Source organism: Selaginella moellendorffii, unplaced genomic scaffold, assembly GCF_000143415.4.
Source record: "Selaginella moellendorffii unplaced genomic scaffold, v1.0 SELMOscaffold_6, whole genome shotgun sequence".
NCBI classification, from domain to species: domain Eukaryota; kingdom Viridiplantae; phylum Streptophyta; class Lycopodiopsida; order Selaginellales; family Selaginellaceae; genus Selaginella; species Selaginella moellendorffii.
This window is the reverse complement of record NW_003314267.1, coordinates 1338894-1355892: the sequence shown is the minus strand read 5'-3', so window position 1 is coordinate 1355892 and position 16999 is coordinate 1338894. Positions and strand designations below refer to the sequence as shown.

The window sequence follows — 16999 nt, the reverse complement described above, 5'->3', positions numbered from 1 at the left end:
CGGGCACTCGAGCAAAGTGAACGGGTTGACGAGCTCGGCGGCGGCGGCGGCGGCGGCAGGCAAGACGTCGTCTTCATCGCTGAGAAGAGAAAGTGGCAGTGGCTTGGCGACAGTTTCTCGGTCACGCTGCTTTGTTCCGAGCGAGCCGGCTGGCGTGGGGTCGTCGGTTGTGGGGCCTCGGACAACCGTCTCGATCAAGTCATCCTCGTCGTCGCGGAGGTCTTCGTTTGAAGGGAAGCCGAGATCTTCCAAGCACGGCGGCGGCAGCAGTAGCAAAGTGAGCAGCAGCAGGGATTAAAGGAAGGAGAGAGTGACGAACAAAGAGAAGGCGAAGGTAAAGACCCGGCAGCAATGGACACAGCCGGGAGAGAACGAACAGGACGTGAAGAACACGATGAGAGAAAGGACTATGAGGAAGGCGATCGCGCGAGTGGTACTTAAGAAAGTCACAACGAGCAAGGCTGCGAGGAGGGAGAGAAGGAAGGAAAGCAAGGCAAGGAGGTAGTAGTACATTGAGTTTCAAGCTTGAGAAAACGAGGAAGAGGAAGAAGGTTAGCCTATAGAGGAAGAAAGAGGACACTCCATCGTTTCTTCTTCTTGCTTTTGTATAGTTGTTTTATTTTTTTCCTTTGTTCCATTGGATGAGACGTCCACGGCTCGAGTCACGTCGTTGGCTTCTTTCTCGTTTTTAAATCTTTGGGAGGATTTAGGGGTTTTGGCGCACAGGGAATGAGCGCGGCGGAGGGATGGGGTATGGATTCTTGCCGGCTTCGATCGGTTCTCTTTCGACCGCGAGCTACATTCACGATCGCTGCACTGGCGATCTTACAGAGATTATCGAGGTATTCAGTGCGTCTTTCCAGGGAAATATTTCCTGCCGCTTGTGCGAGTAAGCATTCCCCGAGAGTCAATCAATGCGCAGATTTAGTGCCTGCTATTCATTTCCGCGGATTTCTGTCCACGAGATCTTCGGTATGGTGGCTCTTATGGAGAGCATTCCCTTTATAGCGCTCATTGTAATTGAGGAATGACTCTATCAAACGGTAAAGAAAGAAAGATTTTTTTATCTTTCGACGCAATGGACTCACATTGAATTTTCAGGCAATTCATCTCAAATCCCCGGGACTTCGTCACGGAATTCTACTCACGTGGACTATAGCAAAGACTCGCGGTGAAGGACTTCTACTCGTTTTGTCTGCGTGAACCAAAGCTGGATATGGCCAGAGGAATCAGGCTCTCCACAGCTGATCCGGGCTCTCGAAGTTGGTTTTACGTCAGATCTCAGGAACAGGAGCGTACAACTGTGTATTCTTCGGCTCGGAGACAACGAGACACTCGGCAAGATGCCAGTCGGAGGACGGAATTTTTTTGAAGTGGTTTCACACGGTTCAACGTCATCACAAACAGCTAGCGGTATGATATGCACGCTTGTTTCCGTCGTCTTACCGTGTAAAAGTGACAGGCTGAAACGGACAAGGGCTAGTACAGCTTTTGCCAGTTAGAACTGGGAGGAATGCAAGTAGGCTGTGGAAAAAGTTGGCTATCTTTATGGGGCCCCGATCTAGTGCCGCTGAGATTGCTCGACGATATGACGCTATGTTTTGCTCTCAAACTGCTCTCATGCCAGGTGAGTGTTAAGTTCTTTGGATGTTTCCTCTTTTTGCTGACGTCCGCGTTTCTTCCAAGTGTCTAAGCCGAGAGAGAGGCAGCGACGAGAAGAATTCTCACTTTGATAACACGATCCATATCTTTGGCACTTGTCGATGTCGAAGCACACAGGTCCAATATGTCCTTAGAGGCATTGCGTTCTGATTTGGATGCTGGGTGCGATTCGCAATACGGCCTCAACAAGATCTCTTCCTCGGTAAACGACAGTGCTGAATTGTTGCTTAAAACTTTTTTTGCTAAATATTTCCATCTGTCCAGAGATTTGTTTTCAATCGTCTTGGAAATGAAACAACGGCCATGTGACTATGCTTCCTTGGAACTCGTTTAAATAGTAACACAATAGCACCCTTCCTTGATCCTGGAGACAGGAACTATTGGTAATCATTTTCTTATGTTTGATTGATTTGTAGTGGCAGCTTCAAGACGAACACCAAGCAGCGTCCTATCTGCCAGAAGGTATACTGTTACCTAGCATTTGAACCTTTGAGATTCGTTTTGTTCTCCTTTGACAGGTCTTGCTTCGTTCTGGCTCTACAACATAATCTTTTCCAGATCCTTGGTTTGTCGTCGGGAGAGAAGAATCACTAAAGCTAAAGGTTGTAGTTTTTGCATTCCTCCGATGGCAAAAGAATTGATTCTATGTGTAATTGATGGCTTATTTTTACAACAGATCACGTAAATCTGCCTGCCAAACAAGCAAGCGTCAAGAATGTGATCCAGAGAAGGAAAAAGAAGATGGCAGAAGCCCAAGCCCATTTCCGGGGTCCACCTAGTTCTCCTCCCAGAAGACGTCGCCTCGCTGTAAGAGCAACGAAGCACGTTATTGCCGTGGAGAAATAGACCGAGAGCAGAAATTTCAATCCCTCTACGGGAACCACCAGATTCTGATGGAAGCCCGTGCTATAGAGTGCTGAGACGCACCACGGGACGCCAAATCCCACGTAAACATTGATACAATTGCTGTGAAGAGAACTTTCATCAAGCAGGTAAACATGAAGTCAAGAATCTGTTACCTCGCATTGATGTTTGCTATGGCTGAATCCGCAGTGTCGTATTCCTCCGCAGCGATCTTACTCGCCATAAGGTTTGGAAGGGACGTTCCTGCCGCTAACACCGTCAAAGCCAGTACGTAGGAGCTGATTCCTGTGGTAAAAAACACATTTTTTTTTTTGTTTTTTTATTTTTTTTCTCTTGCCAAAATCGCGAAAATAATGGTCTCATACCTGTCACGCAGTTGATGCGATTTGAGAGCGCGACAACGACGTAGGAGATCCATGTAATGAAGCAAATGGAGCCCAGAAACGCGAGCCATCCGTGAAGAAGTTGAACGGGGGGAATGAAAGCAAAGCTGACTTTCCAGTAAGAGACAATGGGATGGAGTAGCAACTGGAGCGTCGAGGGAGTGCGCTTCCTTTGACCACGACCCTCTTCGATGCTAGCTACCTGACATCGAAAACAAAGTTCAGCAAAAAAGTCGAGGGAACCGAAGAAGCTTACGGTCATGGCATCGTAAAACTGGTTCTTCCACGCGGTACCCAGAGCTTTCCAAGAGAAATGCTCGGTTTCGGCTCCCTCTCTCAGAAACGCGAAGTTGTCTCTGCTGCTCGTATCAACGTCTTCTGCTCGGCTCGAAAAGAAGAACAAACGAAAATTATGAGGCCGAGTGGCAACCAACTCTCTTACCGAAAACATCCGCGCTGCCATCGGTGAAGTGCAAGACCGCTGCCTTCGCAGCTGACGACTCGGAGCCTTCGATATATCTGCCATAAGACTCATCATAATGCCTCTCCAGGTCCTACTTACAACAAGAAGTGATTTGCCATAGCCTTACAACAAGGGATGCGTCCGAGACTCACCTCATGGCCGCGAACTTGGAGCTCCGAGAAACGTTGGCGAGCTCATGTAAGTTGTTCATGTCCGAGCTTTCGATAGCGTCCGACTCTCTCAGTGGTATTGACAAATATTTCCAGTTCCTGTCTTGGACGTAAGCGTGAAGAACCAGAAGTGGGAACTGTGCCACTGTCAAGACTGCTTCCCAGAGAGTGATCTCGTTGGGAGTCCAGATCTAAAGAATCGTCAACAAGAAAAATCAAGGAAGAAAACTCGAAAGGATGATGAGAAAGTTTACCTCCAAGATCAAAAAGAGCCAGACGTAGGCCCAGAAAGACCAAACAACTTCGATGATATAAACTCCAACGTTCCTTATCGACTTGGTCTGGAAGCGTTTGGGAGCCACGACGCAAACCGCGAGTATCAAGAACAAGTTAAATGCCGTCGATCCGAGCAGCGTTCCAGCTCCAAGCTCTGCAAACATCCGAGGAAACGAAGCTCCATCAATGCAAAGATGACAAAAGAGAAGAATACAAATCCAAGAACAACAAAAGAGAAAAAAGAAGAAAGAAAAAGGAGTGTAACTGCCAGAAGTTTGTCCAATGTGTTGGAAGGCATCAATCACCGCGAGCGAGACCTGTGGAGCACAAGTTCCCAGCGCGAGGAGCGTGATGTCCGCGACGGTGGGATTCCAGATCCTCCTCTCGCTGAAAATTCTGAGCCCAGTGATGGGATCCCTGTGGACCGATTTCCTGCTGTGGCGAACGATGGAATCCAGAGCTCTCATGTAGACGCGAGTGATCACTGCCAGTCCCAGGAAGCAATAGGCCAGTCCCAGGCAATAGGCAAAGGCTCGAGTGCCAAATCTCCACCTTTGCTCCTCCTGGGTGAGGAGGAGGCTGGGGCAGTGCCTTGGAGTGGATCGCGGGACTACTGGCGTGGCGTTGGACTTGAGGAGCTCCACGAAGAAGCCAGTGGAGGTCTCGCTGCCCTGGCACGTCCACGCGGGGCCTAGGCGCTGGCAGAGCTCGCTGATGCCTTGCGCTCCATGGAGATCTGCCAAGAAAATCACAAATGCCGAAGCGAGAGGAAGTGATTAGCGATGGATCTAGCTTCGATCCATTCTTACTCTCATCACTCGCCATTCCAGCGCCCGGGAATTCGTAGGCGCAAAGCGCATTCCAAGAAGAACGATTGGTTCCAGACTTTAGGGCTAGAACATAAAAAAGTATTACTTAGGGGGTTTTCGCACCCACCATTAACTTTGTAAATTTAATGGTAATTCGTTCACACCATTACATTATTATATTAAATTTGTAAACTTTAATTTAACTATTAAATTTAATGGTAACTTGTTCACACCAGAAATTAACATTAAAATAAGCTAATGTTTCCATTAGTATTTCTTATGCATTTTTCACTAAAATCCTAATGCTACACTTTAGTAGCATTAGGATTAAAATATTCACGAATATTCTATAGGGCTTTCACTTGCTTTCGTTTTGGCGTGGCGTGCAGTGCGCGGTGTTGTTAGCTACGAGTAGTGGGGATGCCCATGGAGCGGCGAGGCGTGGTGTTGGCAAGCGTACCACGGCAGAAACGAGGTAAGAGATCAATCCTAGGCATTTCTAGCACATTTTAGAGCATTTTACTTCTAGCCAAGCATGCTATGGATGACTGGAGTAGGTTTTCACGGTGTTGAAGGTCTTGGCGTTTCTCACGGTGTTGGTGCTGGAAGTCTTGGCTTAGGTGCTGGTAGAACTCTTGGCCCAAATTCTCACTGTGTTGCTGCTGAAAGTTTTGGACCAAGTGCTGGTGGAAGTCTTGGTGCAGATTCTCATGGTGTTGCTGTTGGAGATCTTGGACCAGGTGCTGGTGGAACTCTTCTTCCTAGAGCAGGTGCAAGCTCTCACTGTCTTGCTGTTGGTGGAAGTGGAAGCAGTGGTAGTGGATCAGGTGTAGGAACTCTTGTTCCTGGTTTTGGAGCTACTGCAAGTTCTCATGGTGTTGCTACTAGTGTTCCTGGTGGAGGTATCATGAGTTTTGGTGGTCCAAGTGTTCGTGATCGACAATCCAATTGGACTCACGATGAAGTGATGGTGCTGATTCGGGAGAAGAGGATTGAGCTCGAACAATACGAAGGCACATCTGATAGAGAGCGTATGGTTTGTTCGAAAGAGAAGTGGGAGAGGATCTCAGCACGGCTTCAAGCTGAAGGCTATGACAAGGATCTTGAGAAGTGTAGGATAAAATGGACGAACTTGATGACTGTCTACAAAGCCGTCAAGCTCTATGATCATTCCACTGGCTGTGGCAATTACTTTGCGCTGACGACCAAGGAACGAAGTGCTGCGAAGCTTGGAATAATTGAGAAAGAGGCTTTTGATGAGATTGATGAGTTTCTCTCTGCAAAGCCAAATATCACTCTAGCAAAGCTTTGTGACAGTAGCAGTCGTCCTCCTACAAGATCTGGTGGTTCTGGCAGTGGTTCTCGTAGCAGCAACTTTGGCACAGGTATTGAAAACGAAGATAGAGGCACAGCAGAAGAAGTCCACTATCCACTTAATAGTTGGTGTGAACATAGCATCATTAAATTAGCTAATTTAATGGGAGTGTGAACCGGTTAACATTATCCAAAGTTTTTATCACCCAAAATTACTAATAACTACTAATGCTATTATTAACTAATATTGGTGTGAAAAGAATAACATTAAAATTTTAAATTAGGCTAAAATCCTCTGATGTAAAAGCCCTAAATTAATGGTGGGTGCGAAAACCCACTTACTTTACTAATTAGCGACCCACTTGGCCATTATATCGTTCAGCATTTGCAAGCACTTTCTAACTCCTCAATAGAGGAACTGGCAGCATTCACGAGAATGTGGGGCTTCTTCTTAAATGTGCTCCAAGAGGAATTTCATATCACCCTCCACAGACAAGGTGGCTCAAAGGTTGAGAGTAACTCTTTATTATAGACTAACTTCTAAGCATGCAAAGTTGCTTAATTTTATAAATTGCATACCTGATATCAATAATGCTTTTATTTTCTGAAAATCCCAAGGGTTAACTTTAGGGTTTAGGTTTAAATAAACCCTAAATCGCTTGTTTTTTTTCTTCCACCTTGTTTCTTTAATTTTGGCTTTCTTTTGACACTTCAAACTTTTATTTTCATTGGAGGAGGGAGTGGAGGAGATGGAGGGGAGTCTCCCTCCCGTATAATGAAGTGAGGATGAGCAATAAGAGGGTATTGGAATGAGGATAAATAATATGAATACAAAGTGAGGATAAATATAATGACTCTGAATAGAATGTTTACTTTAACAGACTGGAAAATAAAAGAGCAAAACAAGTCCAAATGGAATTATGGATTTAAAATACATATGGAAGAAGTTCAATTTATTATATATAGAAGACAACTAAAGTGGACAAGGATAAATATTATGTTTCTAGAAGAGTTATTAATTTATTTTGCAGTAGAATAGTAGCCTTTAAAATTTTATTATATATTATTGGTTCAAGCATTTATAGCTGGTTCATTATGATTTTAACAATGGTCTTAAGTAAACTGGTAGTGGATATACCTAGAACATCCTTGGATATTCTAGGATATTCTACCATCAAATGGTTGCTATTCATTTAGAATAATCAAGTATTTATAATTTATAGACATTTCTAAAGTTTAAAAAACCTTTTAGTATATTATAATTTATTATACCATCTAATGGTTGATATTCAATAAAATTAATCTTATTTTTATAAATTATAAACATGTTTATTATACTTATAAACTTTCATTTGATCAATTAGATTAATAAATAAGAATAATACTATTATTAAGAAAACCAAGTGGTGCAACAGATTATTATTATTTCTATGGTTGTTAGAAATTAAATTTTTAAGTTGATAATTCTATGGGAGTGTCAAGATGATAAGATTATATAGCAATCTACAACAACTATAAATTTTGCAACTTGAGGTGCTAGAGCTCCTTGGTCATCCTTAACCCTAGTATAATTGTTTACCTACCATTGAAATCTTAGGAGATTAAGAACTCCTTACCATGGCCCTCCTCCCATACTTTAGCATCTTTAAATTTATAAAGCAAGTGATGTCAAATATAAAGAGTATGTGCCATAGTGGCATTTAAAATGTTCTGATTTATTTTATAAAACAGATTGGAATTCTACATTAAAATTCTCAGAATCACATGCATATAGAGATAAAATACTTTGACTTACTCAGATTGAGAGAATTGAAATCGTGATGTTCTAAAATACACTTAGCCTCAGTTTATTGTTGCATTTTGGCACTAAAACTTTTCTAAGAATATCCACGACTTTTGGGTTTTGTTCAAGCAAACCAAAATCATTAATAGGAAAAAATTAACATAATAGTTTTGGTAGGCTTAACTTTCTAAGCACAATTTAATATAGCTTAAAACAATTCTGTATTTATAGTAATAAATACATAAAGTATAGAAAATTATTTAGTACTTATATTATATTTATAATATAATTCAAAATATAAATTCAAAATCTAAAATAACAACCCCCTCTCACTTGGTGGCAATACTATTTTTTAGCTTGATACCCTGTCACTACCACAAACAGGGTAATTTCTTTATTCAAATAAAGCATTTAGTATTAGTTGCCCATAAAGGTTCATTTTCACCATTTTTATTTATCTGATATAAAACTAAATTACAATTATCTTGTAAAGAAAGAAAAGTAAATAAGAAACAATATGGTGTATTGAGACAATATATGTTAATAGACCATACTATAACTTTTGTTTCAGTGTATATAACAGCATTGCCATCAATTTGTATTATAAATATACATGCCCCATAATAATTATTATTACCTTTTGATCTCCAAATTAAAGTTTTTTGAGAATATAGAGAAATTTTACAATTTAATTCTAGAATTAATATATTTTTTCCATTTGGTGACCTTATAAATTCATTTGTATAAAGCTTATTATTTGTAAGTCCAGCACTTAAAGTGGTTAAACTATTATCACAAGCTCTATATAGATTCAGCATAGAAGTAACATCCAATTCATATAATAATTCCTTATTGCGATAGCGAAAGTATGAATACTCAATTTGATACTTTTCACCAACAACCTTACATCTATTAGAACGAGCATTATGTAAATCATTTGTAACATTATCTAATATACGACGAAATCCCATTCTCATTGACTTACCCTTGATATTATTACCTGTATTTTGTGGGAAACAATTTTGTAAATTATTATCTAAAAATTGAATTTGTAAAATAGCAACTCCAAATATAAGATCAAATGGTTCTCTATATATATAATTTCTTGGATAAAAGTCACTTTCTCTTGTTCTTATTCTAGAAAACATTGAGTTATAATTAATTATTAACATTGTAACTTCTTTTGCAGTTAAAGTATTATTTGTACCCCAATCAATATTAAATTTAGGATTACGTAATAAACAACTTGTGAATTGCATAGAAATAAAAAGAATCAATACTTTTCCATTCATATTTTTAACTATAAAATATAATAGGTAAAATTTTATTAATGTAGTAACTATTAAAGATGATATTTTTTTCATTTAATGGAAGAATGAAAAAATCAATAATAATAAAAAAATTTAAATAAATATTATAAAATATCCTCCATAATTAGAAAAAAAGTGTAGTCATACCTAAGTTCATAAGAATAGACTTTTGGATTTTTTTAATTAAATATTATCTATTTTTCAAAACTTTAAGCCTAAATAATAAAAATTCTATTTTTTAATAAGAATAGTTTTAAAAATATACTTAGTTTGTATAGAAAAAGTTAAAGGTTTGTAGTATATATTTATAAGACTCATTATTCAATTTTATCACAATTATTCTTTTCTAGGTAAAGAATAACTAAAAATGCTATTTTGGATTTTTCATAAACACTTCTTCATCTTCTTTCATCCTAAGTACTTAAGTCATGATTGAAAAGTGTTGCACTCAAACTTAAAGTTTTCATCTTCCATAACCTCTCCTCTTTATTGATCATATATATCATATTATTGTCATGAATGACCCCATTCCTTTTCCTTAACTCCTCCCACTCTTTCTCCACCATTGAGCAACAATACACACTTGTAGAGAAAGAAGCCTTTATGGTGGTGTACACATTTTAGCATTTCCACCACTTGCTTTTGGGAGCCTATATCCATTTTTATACGTCTATGAATGTTCTAACCATTCTATTATAGAGAAATTTGCAAATTCCATGTACTTTATAGTGGACATTTATGATTTAGGAGTTCTATGTAAGCAACCAATGAGAACGACTTAAAAGACAATCTATGGAGTTCAAATATAGAAGGAAAGGGCTCATGAGTAAAAGTGCACCCCCTTTTCCAATCGGTTAAGAGTCTTGAGATAATTGGGGATAAATGTCCTTGGGTTTGAATAGTACTGAGTTGGGTAACCTCTTAGGAAGTTTAAATTTAAAAGTTTATATTCTAGTGAATTTCTATAAATAACCAAAGGGAATGACTCAAGAAACGATTTATAAAGGTTTAAATATAAAAGAAAAAGGCCCATGAATAAGAATGTACCAAACTCAAGAGCTTACATTTAGTATTAGATAGGTCTTGGGTTCAACTTTGTTGTTAGTTAGAGGAATCATACCACATGTTGAATAACATCCAATAAGTCCAATTTACTCCAGCTGGGCTTAACCCAAGGGGTAGGGTGTCAAGAGAGTGAGGCTCTCAAGAGAGTTGTGGCTCTTAGCTTCTGTTCACAAGGGCATGAACTTGCAAGGAAGCATAATGGATTATAGCAACCAAAGATAATAACTCAAGAAATGATTTATAAAGGTTCAAATATTAAAAGAAATGGCTCATAAATAAGAATGCACCCCCTTTTCCAATAGGTTAAGGATATTAGAATAGTTAAGGTTAAGTGTCTTTAAGTTTGAATAGTACTGAGTTAGGTGATTTTTTGGGAAGTCTAAACTTAGCAACTTACACTTTCATGAGGCAACAATAATGTGTATACAATCCTAGCCAGCTCATGGTTTCAACCAACATAGAGTTTTTCATAGTTCCAGCAGCTCTCAAGGATATTGTTGAGTATTTGAATAGTGAGATATATCCTCTGGATTCATCCATAGAGCATCAACAAGCCTTTTTGGTGGAGCACTTTATTTGTGGACCAAAGATGGAGTCCTCTTCTTTGAGCCTTCCACACCTGTGCTTGCCCCTTTTTAGGGAAAATTATTACTCAACTCTTGCTTCATTATGGGTATTATTGGCCAACACTTCATCACGACACAACAACCTTCACAGAGACTTGCCTCTTGTGCCAGAAGTTCAATCATTTGAGTCATATTCCACACTTCCAATTCTAGGTTGTCACATCCTTAGGACCATTCTTCAAGTGGGGCTTGGATTTTTTAGGATTGATTTCACCTGCCAACTCACAGGATCATCACTATCTTCTCATGTCTAGAAACTACTTTATGAAATGGGTGGTGGCAATCCCTTTATGGCATGCTAATCAGTCTTCCACAGCTCGCTTCATCTATAAGCATATTGTTCAAGACTGTTGTTGCTGCCACACCATTTTCTTTGGTTTATGGAGTTGAGGCTGTTTTTCCAATCAAGCTCCAAGTCCCTTCTCTTCAGTTTGCCTTGTGATATGTAGTAAAGTTTTAGCTTACTGAGGAGGAGCAACTACAAGCTTGAGTATGGGATCTTCTCCAGCTTCATGAGCAGTAATGTGTAGTGGTAAAGCACCTTTAAGCTATAAAGTGCAAGTATAAGGGCCAGTAGGACCAGTTCTAGTGAGGCAAGCCCTTTCCAGCAAGACAACTTGTGATGCTCCAGGATTTGGTGCCACCTACAAAGTTCTCCTCTAAATGGCTTGGTCCCTTCTTTATCAAGAAGCACATAGGGGGTGGTGCTTACGTCCTCACAGATGAAGCAAGGCAAAAGTTGCCACACACTCACAACCACTGCCACCTTAAGATCTTTCAGAAATGAGCTCATTTCACTCTTTTTTTCTTCTTTTTTCTTTTCTTCCACTTTGATTTCTTCTTTATCATGTCCAAGATGTGATTCTCAAGACAAATCAAGCACTAACCTAGACTTTCAACTTGAGGCAGTATGAACTCCTCTCGTCTTGGAGCTCATCCATTTCACAACATGCTACTCACGGTTCCTAGGTTTTCTCTATATGGTTTCACTCTATCTATCATCATCACTATTTTCTACCATTTATAACCACCATCCATTCATTCTGTTACTCACTACACCATTGTTTACCATTCATTATAGTTGCCTGGTTCACATGTCTTCACTTTTCTTACCATGCACACATAGTCTTAGAGATCCTATTATATCACCCTATTTATCATCATCATATGCAATAGACACACCAAGAAGCAGTGAAATTTGAGGTGCCAAACTCAAGATATGATATGGACTATCTTGATGCAATGAGTATGGGCAAATCCAAGACACTTAGCAATTGATTTCTAAGAGTCAGTTAGACTTGATATGCACAAGAGACCAATCATTATTATGGGCATATATTTTACCCAATCCCACATTCCTACAGCAACAAGACACAATGATCCCAATAGATGCCAACATAGACTGCAAGACTTTTCTTCTCCTACGATTAACACACATGTTGTAAACTACTTTAACCATATTTATAAGCTGCTAGATCCCCTCCACTATCATTCTATTATAATTGGCCACCACTATCTTCCACCATTCATCTATAAGGCTGTTGTCTTCCATCATTCTCACAATTACCACCCCTAAGCAATATATTCACTTCCATCATTTCATTCCTTTAGAACTTTGAGAATAGTTGGGCTATGTTTAAGGCACTTTTCAGAGGTGAGAAGGCTTTAAGTTGGAGTCCAAGTAAATAGTTCTCCTACTTCATTTCATATTTCCATTTTCTCTTTTTTATTTTTCCTTTTTTTTATTTTTTTATTCTCTTTTCTTTGTTTCATTTTCACTTTCTTTTTTCCTCTTGTTATCCTCTTGTTCTAGTGTCAGTTCTTTTGTTAAGTTTTCCTATGTGGTTTCCCTTTGACTCTAGAACTCCACATTCTCTTTCTTATTTTTCTTTTTTCTTTATTTTCTTTGGTCTCTTCTCTTCTAGCAGTTGTTGACACAGGGCATCACCTTGGAGTCTTCACTAGCACTTTAGCTGTGGGTTCTCACGCATGATGGAGCTAGCACATTCCCTCATTGTCGCTTATTAAGAGATGACTTAGAGTTGAGTGAGATTCCCTAGAATATTCCACTATTAAAATATTCCACATTTTCTAGGGCAAGGAGTTCACATAAGAGGATGTTTTGAGCAAAATTTCAGAGCATAAGAGAGTGTTTTCCCCACTGTTGAAAGGCTCCCCTCTCAATATGGATGGAGCCAAACTCCTAAGCATAGAGTTAAAGAGCGAAGGAAGTAGAGTATGGAATGATTCTCAAGTGTATAGCCCAAGGAACGAAGGAGTAGAAGCATGGAGCAACATAGGAATAGTCCTAGAGCATCTAGGACTAGCACGCAAAATGAAGTTAAGCAGAATTTAGCACTATTTAGCATATTAGTGGCTTAATGCAAGGATATGGGTACTCCAATAGTTAGTATGGTATAGACCTTGCACTTAGATCCAAGCTTAATGCAAAACAAGGACATGTAAGCAAAAATTATACTATGTCTCAGGTAGGTTAGCCATCCCTGGCTTACCCATTATCCCTACTATACATTTGGAAGGTTTAGTTTGCTCCAATTGGGCTCGATTCAAATGGTAAGGTATCAAGAGAGTTGTGGCTTTCAACTTCCATTCACAAGGGCATGAATTTATAGAAAAGTATGGTAGATTATAAACAACCAAAAAGAATAACTTAAGAAATAGTTCATTGGATTCAAAGATAGAGGAAAAGAGCCCATAAATAAAAGTGCACCTTTTTTTTTAATCAGTTAAAAGTTTTAAAATACTTGACCTTGGCCTCAACAATGTCCTATTGGTGTTGCTGTAGTAGAAGGTCTAGACACTGAGATGCTTCCAGAAAATGAAGAGTCACATAAGTAGCAAAAAGACCTTGTGCGAATAAGTCAATGGTCCCTCCATCTTTCTTCCAAGAGTATCATCAAGGGGTTCACTTGACACTGGTTCATCCAGTGTTTACTTTCCAAATTTATTTTTATAATAAGAGGTCTCTTATTATTCTCTTTGTATTGGTTGATACATGCTCAAATTTATCTTTTATTACTCAGTCTATTGTCACATGTTGCTGTCTATATTTGTGTTGTGTGGTTGAGCCACTTTTCATTCTTTATAGCAACAACCATACACATGCATATGCACAAAATGAGGTGAACTTCATTGTGTATGTAAGCAATCTTGAGTTTGAGTTGCAATCATTGCAAATGATGTTGAGTCAAAATTTTGACCTCATCTTTAGTATAGATTAGTTGCGACACAATCATGCCAAATATGACTTTGAGGTTTTTCCCCCTTGTCTCATACTTTTTTATATTTTTTCTATTCCTCTCAATTTTATACCTCTTTGTCCCTTTGCTTTTACTTTTGCTTCCATCATTTTTGTCTCCCCATTACTTCCTTTTAAGTTTTTGTCTTGTTCCTCTCTTTCTTTTTCTGATCTCTCTGATGGTTTTTATGTTGTATTAGTTGACCAACTTATAAAGTAGTATGTCAATCTCTTTGAATTTAACTTGCCATCTAGGGCCAAGATTTCAATACATCATCCTATTCTAATAAGGGATGCTCATCCAATCAAGGTTCTTATTTGTCATTAGTCACCTAAAGAGATCAAGATTTTACATATAAACATCAAGGAAATGTTGGAAATGTAGTTATTCAAAAGTCCCAAAGTCCTTGGGTGTATGAACCTCATTTTGTAACAAAGTTTGATAGGAGTATTCTTTTCTACATTAATTATTATTTGTTATATGAAGTGACGATTTTGAATATATACCCTCTTCCTCACACTACTAATCTCTTAGATCGTCTAGGGAGAAGTCATTGATTCACCAAATTAGATCTTACTTTTGGGTACTAGCAAGTACCAATGGTTAAAGATAATATTCCTAAGATTGTTTTTCATACATTTTTTGGTTTATAACAGTTTTTGGTGATGTCAATTGGTTTGAACAATGCTCCAGCAACTTTCCAGCAAATGATGGACGAGGTTCTTTACGATATACCAAAGGTTACTACTAACTTCATCAATGATGTCTTGATCCACTCAAAGGGGATGTAGGAGGAATACATCTATGATATTCATAAGGTGTTGGATTGACTACGCGAAATTGGTTTAAAGCTAAAGCGGTCAAAGTGCGTATTTGGGTCCAAAGATATGACTTATCTTAGGTATCATATTTCTCGTGAGGGTTTGCAAGTTGATCCTAACAAACTTATAGCTGTTCTAAAGTTCTTTACTCCAAAGTGTATGAATCATGTGTAGTGCTTCTTAAGTAAGGTGCAATATCTCGGTTGTTTTGTTGATCATCTTTTTAATTACATTACACCATTGTAAGCATTGTTGAAGTCGTCAACATCATCTTTTATCTAGTCTATAGACTATGAGCAGGTGTTTATGGATCTCAAAAAGTTATTGACGACTTGTTTAGTTTTGGTGTATCTTGAACACACTCGATCTTTCATTTTGCATGCGGATGCTTCTGATATCAATCTTGGAAGTGTGTTGATGCAAGAGAGCCCAAGTGTGTCTAGTTAGCGCTATCCCATTATATATATTAACTGTACATTACAACCAGTGGAAGTGAACTACTCCATGATAGAGAAAGAGTGTTTAACAATAGTTTAGAGTTTTGAAAAACTTTATACATATCTATATGGTCTTTAGACATTACTAAAAGGTGATTATACTGTAGTTACTTCATTATTGAAGCAGAAAAACTTGGTTAGTCATACTACTTAGTGGGCTTTGAAGCTTTAAATATATAATTTTGATGTTATTCATCATTTGAGAATTTCTATGGCTGATGTTAATGCCCTATCTCAAGCTCCTTTTCCTTCTTCACTCTCTTTTTATAGTTGTTGTATTTGATATTCAATATCCACAAGATGCAAAGTAAGATATACTTTCTCTTAACGAAATTCATGAGGCTCAAAACATTGAGTTGTGGATATGAAAGCTTTATAATAAGTTTGAGAATCTTACATCACTTATTGATGACTTGCCATTTCAACATTTACTTTCTTAGTATCTCCTTGAGAATGGTTTTCTTTATTTTATGAGGATGGATCCTAATGATCATTTATAATTGATGGTTATTCCATGCTTTCTCCATACCTACCATAATTCTCCTATTTTAAACAGGCATATGAAACATTGTTGTATAACCGAGAAGTTGCACAGGTCTTTCTATTGGTTGGAGATGTTATGTGATGTTATCAAGTATGTGCATAGCTGCATTTGGCACCAAACTCATAATACTCCCCTCGTGTTACAGAAAATGGTTAGAGTTAATTTCAATTTTTTGTTTGTTTGAGTTAGTGGCATTTGATTTGATAAGGCCTTTTCCACAATTAACTACTGGAAATGAATATGTCATTATTGCTTCTGACTACTTAACTTTCTGGGTGGAAGTTAGTGCTCTTGCTAGTGCATCTTCAACTGCTATTAAATACTTCCTCTTCAATCAAGTCGTGTTCCAGCATTTTGTCCAAAGTGAATTCTTTTAGATAATGGTTTTACAATTTTTGCTAAGGCATTTCATTTTTTGACATTTCAATTGAGGATACTCCACACTTTTATAAGTGTTTATTATCCATAATCAGATGGTTTGGTAGAATAACTCATTTGGACCTTCAAAGGAATGATTGCAAAGTACATGAACGTTTTAACATTCGGATTGGGATGGATATTTGCCCTCTCTTTGATATGTGTATATCACAGGAGAGTTTTGTTAGTACTTCACTATATAAACTCTTATATGGTCATGATCTAATATTATCAACAGAGTTGAGTTTACCTTCGCCTTTGTCACGAATTGCCAATACTAGGTCTTGGGATCAATATTTGACAAGCATTTTGTCAAGAATTTCCCAATTCTTGCCACATTCCTGACTCTCACCGGATTCCTGACCTACAGACCATATTCTTGACTCTCAAGACAGTTCCCTATTCCTGACTCTCGAGACACTTCCCTATTCCTGACTCTCTAATTTCCCGTATGATTCCTGAGTCTTGAACCACATTCTTGATGATGACGTGGTGCCTCCTCGACCTCAGCTATATTTAGGCGTCCTCAATCCAAGAGTGGTGGAGCTTCATCAACCTATAGTATATATAGATTAACTTTGTTCCATTTCTCCACAATCTGAATCAACGTCAATCTAAAGCCTTTTCTTCGTTTCCACTAGCTTTTCTCTTTGTCTTCTGCATTTTCCAATCTTGATCTTGTTGGGGTCTTGACAGTTTAATTCAGATTGTGTTTTTTGTTTTTGCTTTTGCTCG

General features: G+C 38.4%; 2 protein-coding genes and 1 long non-coding RNA gene across 8 annotated transcripts; 2 read left to right on the top strand and 1 right to left on the bottom strand.

Annotated features, from left to right (window-relative positions):
• The first annotated feature begins 6 nt into the window (after window positions 1–6).
• LOC112344928 lies at window positions 7–2449 on the top strand. Of its 2 annotated transcripts, XR_002991884.1 has the most exons (8): window positions 7–1043; window positions 1102–1413; window positions 1463–1627; window positions 1687–1864; window positions 1927–1999; window positions 2079–2124; window positions 2181–2264; window positions 2339–2449. It is a non-coding gene; the product is annotated as an uncharacterized LOC112344928 (long non-coding RNA). The 2 variants fall into 2 exon arrangements; XR_002991883.1 differs by having other exon boundaries at window positions 1927–2124.
• LOC9635673 (magnesium/proton exchanger) lies at window positions 2289–4697 on the bottom strand. Of its 4 annotated transcripts, none has more exons than XM_024670564.1 (7): window positions 4628–4697; window positions 3797–4554; window positions 3525–3733; window positions 3166–3463; window positions 2892–3111; window positions 2682–2811; window positions 2289–2628 (listed from the first exon to the last, which is right to left on the bottom strand). In XM_024670564.1, the coding sequence occupies exons 1-7, from the start codon at window positions 4641–4643 to the stop codon at window positions 2340–2342; spliced, it is 1920 nt and encodes a 639-aa protein (XP_024526332.1). In that variant the 5' UTR covers window positions 4644–4697; the 3' UTR covers window positions 2289–2339. The 4 variants fall into 4 exon arrangements, with proteins under 4 accessions (XP_024526332.1, XP_024526333.1, XP_024526334.1 ...); XM_024670565.1 differs by having other exon boundaries at window positions 2892–3287; window positions 3352–3428; XM_024670566.1 differs by having other exon boundaries at window positions 2892–3463; window positions 3797–3972; window positions 4084–4554.
• A 312-nt stretch (window positions 4698–5009) lies between these two features.
• On the top strand, window positions 5010–6153 carry LOC9634302. Of its 2 annotated transcripts, none has more exons than XM_024670575.1 (2): window positions 5010–5102; window positions 5203–6153. In XM_024670575.1, the coding sequence occupies exons 1-2, from the start codon at window positions 5048–5050 to the stop codon at window positions 6114–6116; spliced, it is 969 nt and encodes a 322-aa protein (XP_024526343.1). In that variant the 5' UTR covers window positions 5010–5047; the 3' UTR covers window positions 6117–6153. The 2 variants fall into 2 exon arrangements, with proteins under 2 accessions (XP_024526343.1, XP_002965863.2); XM_002965817.2 differs by having other exon boundaries at window positions 5185–6153.
• The last annotated feature ends 10846 nt before the right edge of the window (window positions 6154–16999 follow it).